The sequence below is a fragment of the Belonocnema kinseyi genome, chromosome 6 (assembly GCF_010883055.1).
Source record: "Belonocnema kinseyi isolate 2016_QV_RU_SX_M_011 chromosome 6, B_treatae_v1, whole genome shotgun sequence".
Lineage (NCBI taxonomy): Eukaryota > Metazoa > Arthropoda > Insecta > Hymenoptera > Cynipidae > Belonocnema > Belonocnema kinseyi.
In genome coordinates this window covers 47,154,455-47,159,748 of record NC_046662.1, presented here as the reverse complement: position 1 = coordinate 47,159,748, position 5,294 = coordinate 47,154,455, and the positions used below count along the sequence as shown (strand labels likewise).

General features: G+C 21.6%; 1 protein-coding gene across 4 annotated transcripts in view; it reads right to left on the bottom strand.

Annotated features, from left to right (window-relative positions):
- Positions 1 to 5,294, bottom strand: part of LOC117174105 (SUN domain-containing protein 1-like) — a 110,018-nt gene that overhangs the window by 22,615 nt on the left and 82,109 nt on the right. For 3 of the 4 annotated variants that reach the window (XM_033362854.1, XM_033362855.1, XM_033362857.1), the window contains one exon: positions 3,805 to 3,924. In XM_033362854.1, the coding sequence (XP_033218745.1) occupies positions 3,805 to 3,924 (120 nt within the window). The remainder of the gene's footprint in view (positions 1 to 3,804; positions 3,925 to 5,294) is intronic. The other variant, XM_033362856.1, reaches the window with a different exon arrangement.

Genomic DNA, 5,294 nt, shown 5'->3' with positions numbered 1-5,294 from the left:
ATTTAATTCGGTAGAATTTCGTGAAAATTTACAAGAATTCAAAATAATTTAAAAGCATTTAGGATAAATTAATAAAAATTGAAAGTGAATCATAAAAATCAAGTGAATTTAAAACAATTTGAAAAAAAAACTGAATTGAATTCCGTAACTTTTAAATAAGCTTAGAAAAATTAAAGGGAATTCAAAGAATTCGATGAAATTCCTAAGAATTCAAGGTGAATTCCAAACAAAAGTTTCAAACCTTCAAATCTTTCAGACTCTAATAATTTTTAACACAAAAAGTGACTATTGATTGCATAACAATTCAAGATAAATTCCAAAGAATTCAAATGAATTGGAACAATTTTGAAAATTGAAAAAAAATTTGATTGCTTACGATAAATTTTAAATAAATTTAGAGAAATTTAAAAGAAATGAGAAGAATTAATTCAAATTCATAATAAGTCAACCTAAATTTAAAAAGCAATCAAGTGAATATATAAATTTTTATCGAAGTAAATGAATATTTAACAAAAACGCAATTTTTCAACCAGATAGCTGGATTTTCAATTTAAAAATATCAATTTCAGAATTGAAAAGAATTTTAAAAAATGGACAAATTAATTGAATTGGGTAGGATTTAGTGAAAATTTAGAAGAATTCAAAAGGATTTAGGATAAATTAATAAAAATTCAAAGTGAATTAAATTAAAATTCAAATAGATTTAAAACAAGTTGAAAAAATCTTAATCAAATTCGATAAATTTGAAATAAGCTTAGATAAATTCAAGGGAATTTCAAGAATTCGATGAAGTTTCTAATAATTCAAGGTGAGGTTAATTCAGAATCAATTAAAGAAACAAAATGAGAATTTTAAACCAAAAGATAAATTTATAAATAAAATTATGAAAATTTAATTGGAATAATTAAATTTTCAACGGAAAAGATAAAATTTCAAAAACAAGATAAAATTTTTACCGAAAAAGGCGATTTTTCAACGAAAAAGTAGAATTTTGAACTACAAAAGGCAAATTTTCAAACAATATAATTGGATTTTGTATTAAAAAAAAATCAGTTTTCAACCAAAAATGGAATAGTTACATGTTCTGTTAAAAAAATTAATTTTTAACCAAACTGATGAATTTCCTACTAAAATAATTATTTTTCAACTGGAATAGGTGAATTTTAAACCAAAAAGATAAATTTTAAAAACAAGATTAAATTTATATATATAAAAAAAACGATTTTTTGACAAATTTTTTCCAGATACATAAAAATTCCCTGACAATTCCAGGTTGTCCAGACTTTCCAGGTAGCATAGCGACCCTGGAAATCATAAAATAATTCCTTTGAATCTTTTAAAATTCAATAAATCAAAACTCTTGAAATGCCTCATAAGTTTTAAAAATACCCTAAAATCTTAAAAATCCCTTAAAAATGATTGAAATCTATTAAAAATATCTTAAAAACTTTCAGAATAATTCCAAATATTTTTTAAAAATTCAAGAAAATTCAGAACCAGGTTTAATATACATAATAATTAATTCATGAGTTAATTTATTGAAAGAAAATTAAATAATTTCATATTTTCATTAAGAAAAGTGACTTTTGGAAGTTTTGATATTATACATTTTTTTTAGTGCCATTAGGGGCTGCAAATAGGGTACGCATAGGGGGAAAATTTTTTTAATTTATCCTATAAATTTATCCTAAATCCTTTTAAATTCTTTTGAATTCTTCTAAATTTTCCTTTACTTCTACCCAATTCAATTAATTTTTCCAATGTTTTTTCAATTGTTTGTTTTGATGAATTGTTTTAAATTCTGAAATTTATACTTTTTAATTAAAAATCCAACTATTTGGTTGAAAATTAGTACGTTCGTTTGGAAATTTATTGTTTTAAGTTTAAGTTTTAAAGTTAAAAATTAATTTTTTAACAGAACTATTCCATTTTTGGTTAAAAACTGATTTTTTTTTAAATACAAAATCCAATTATTTGGTTGAAAATTTGCCTTTCGTAGTTCAAAATTCTACTTTTTAGTTGAAAAAACGTCTTTTTTGGTAAAAATTTGATCTTCTTTTTTAAATTTTATCTTTTCCGTTGAAAATTAAATTATTCCAATTAAATTTTCATAATTTTATTTGTAAATTTATCTTTTGGTTTAAAATTCTCATTTTGTTTAAAATTTAATTATTCTAGCTAAGGAGGTATTTTTACATTTTCTGAGACATTTCACTCAATTCTACTTAATTCCGAGATTTTTTTTTTTAATTTTTAAAAGTTTTTCTTTAATTGATTCTGAATTAAACTCACTTTGAATTTTTATAAATTTATCCTAAATTCTTTTAAATTCTTTTGTATTCTAATTTTTCACTAAATTCTACTCAATTCAATTAATTTGTCTATGTTTTTGAATTGTTTTGAATTCTGAAATTGATATTTTTAAATTGAAAATCCAACTATTTGGTTGAAAATTTGCCTTTTTTAGTTAAATATTCAACTATTTCGTTAAAAATTCATATATTTTGTTAAAAAATCGTCTTGTTTTGTTTGAAAACGTATTGTTTTAAATTCACTTGATTGCTTTTTAATTTAGGTTGATTTATTATGAATTTCATCTAATTCTTCTCATTTCTTTTAAATTTGTCTAAATTCACTCAAAATTTATTGTAAGCAATCCAATTTTTTTTCAATTTTTAAAATTGTTCCAATTCATTTAAATTCTTTGGAATTTATCTTGATTTATTTGAAACTTTTGTTTGGAATTCACCGTGAATTTTTAGGATTTTCATCGAATTATTTGAATTCCCTTTAATTTTTCTAAGCTTATTTAAAAGTTATGGAATTCAATTAAGTTTTTTTTCAAACGATTTTAAATTCATTTGATTTTTTTTTATTCACTTTCAATTTTTATTAATTTATCCTAAATGCATTTAAATTATTTTGAATTCATCTAAATTTTCACGAAATTCTACTTAATTAAATTAATTTTTCCATGTTTTCTAATTGTTTTCAATTCTGAAATTGATATATTTTAATTTGTTGAAAAATCGTATTTTTTGGTAGAAAATTAATATTTTCGTTTGAAAATTTATTGTTTAAAGTTAACTTAATTGCTTTTTAAATTCAGTTTGATTTATTATGAATTTCATTTAATTCTTCTCATTACTTTTGAATTTCTCCAAATTCACTCAAAATTGATTGTAATCAATCAAATTTTTTTCATTTTGCAAAATTGTTCCAATTCATTTGAATTCTTTGGAATTTATCTTGAATTGTTTTGTAATAATTAGTCGCTTCTTGTGTTAGAAATTAGTAGAGTTTAAAGGATTTGAAGATTTGAAATTTTTTCTAGGAATTCACCCTGAATTCTTTGGAATTCTATTGATTTTTTTTTATTTACCTGAATCCTTCTAATTCCAAATTCAAATTGTTTTAAATTCCTTTGATTTTTGTTTTAATTCACCATGAATTTTTATTATTTTATCCTAAATCCTTTTGAATTCTTTTGAATTCTTCTAAATTTTCACTGAATTCTATCCAATTTAATTAATTTTTCCATGCTTCCGTTTGAAAATTTATTGTTTAAAGTTAACTGAATTGCTTTTTAAATTCAGTTTGATTTATTATGAATTTCATTTAATTCTTCTTATTTCTTTTAAATTTCTCTAAATTCACTCAAAATGTATTATTCCAATTCATTTGTATTCTTTGGAATTCATCTTGAAAATACGGTACTTTAGGGACCTTAATTAAATAGACAATGAGGAATATAGGGACCAAAATCTGTAATTTTATAAGAAAATTTTGCATATTAAAAGGTACCTGCAGATTCCAAAGCGTAGTCGACTCTTCCCGTTTTGTCCGCATCGTATATCTTCAGAATCTCTTTGACTATTTTTCTCATATCTTCGAGAGACACATCGCCTTTGACTGTTTCTACAACTAACAATAAAGTCATCATTAACAAATTACAGAGTGGTCGTTTTAAACAAAGAAAAAAATTCTCGTTTTTTCCCACGAGTCGCAAATATTTTTCATGGTTAATGAAATTTAAAAAATCGAACACTAAATCTAAAAATTGATCCATTCGGAGTAATAAAAACTGAAAGTAGAAATCTTGCATTTTTAACTTTTAAAACTGAAGTTTAAAAGTTTTTAAATTCAAAAATGTTGCATTCAAATGCCATTAAACTTCCCAATAAAAAAATTTAAATTTTTAAAACTTTGAAAATTATATCATTTAAAAAATTTTTTTTTAGACACATGAAAAATTCAACGATTAAATTTTATTTTTATTTTAAATAGTTTAAAAATCCTTAAAATCCTTGAAAGTTTTATTTCAAAATTTCTTTATTTTTTCAAAACTTCTAAATATCTTTCAAAATCATTCGAATTTTTCCTAAACATTTTTTTTTTCAAATCCTGCCAAATTGAAACAAATTTCCTTAAAATATTCCGCATTAATTTTTGATAATTTTGTAAATCTTTTTCAATGCTTTTCAATTTTTGCTAGGAAATTTTTATTCTTCTGAAGCTTTTCAAAATTCTTGAAAAGCTTCTAAACACCGACATTTTGGTACGAATGGCTGAATTTTGTCGATACGCGTAGACACTTGGTTTAAATTATTTGAAATCATTTCAAGTTTTTAATTAATTATGAATTTGTTCAAAATTTCTAAATATTTCTTCAAAAATTTAACAATTCGACTTACAAATTAAATTGTTTTAAATAGAACAATTAAAATGACAAAGTTCAAAGTTTAGTTTTCTTGTTTGATTTTGAATATTTAATTTATAATTACTGATTTTAAATGAAAAGTCGTATAATTATAAAATTTAAGTAATGTTTTCTTTTCTTAATTGAAAATTTTCATATTGAACAGTTTAAAAATGGAATATTTTAGACAGAAATAATATTTGAAATTTTGTAAAAGCCTTTAATTAAAAATATATTATTTTGAACTGATTCCCAATCGCCTTTTAAAATCAATTATAATTTCCTTTTTATTCCTTAAAGAACAGTTTAATTTGAAAAATCATTAATTGATTTATATTCGCAGTTGATAAAATAAAAAGGTTTTTTAACCAAAATTTAAAAAAACTTTAAATTAAAATGTACGCTTAAAAATTAAAATCGTAAATGGAAAATTTAAGATTGATGATGAATAACTAGAATGGTTGAATTAAAAAAAAAGATTAAGTTTCTAACAAAAAAAATAAGATTTTTCAAAAAAATACATGCATTTTTCAAAGAAAAAGTCGAATTTTGAACTAGAAAAGGCAAATTTTCAACCAAAAATTCGGATTTTGTA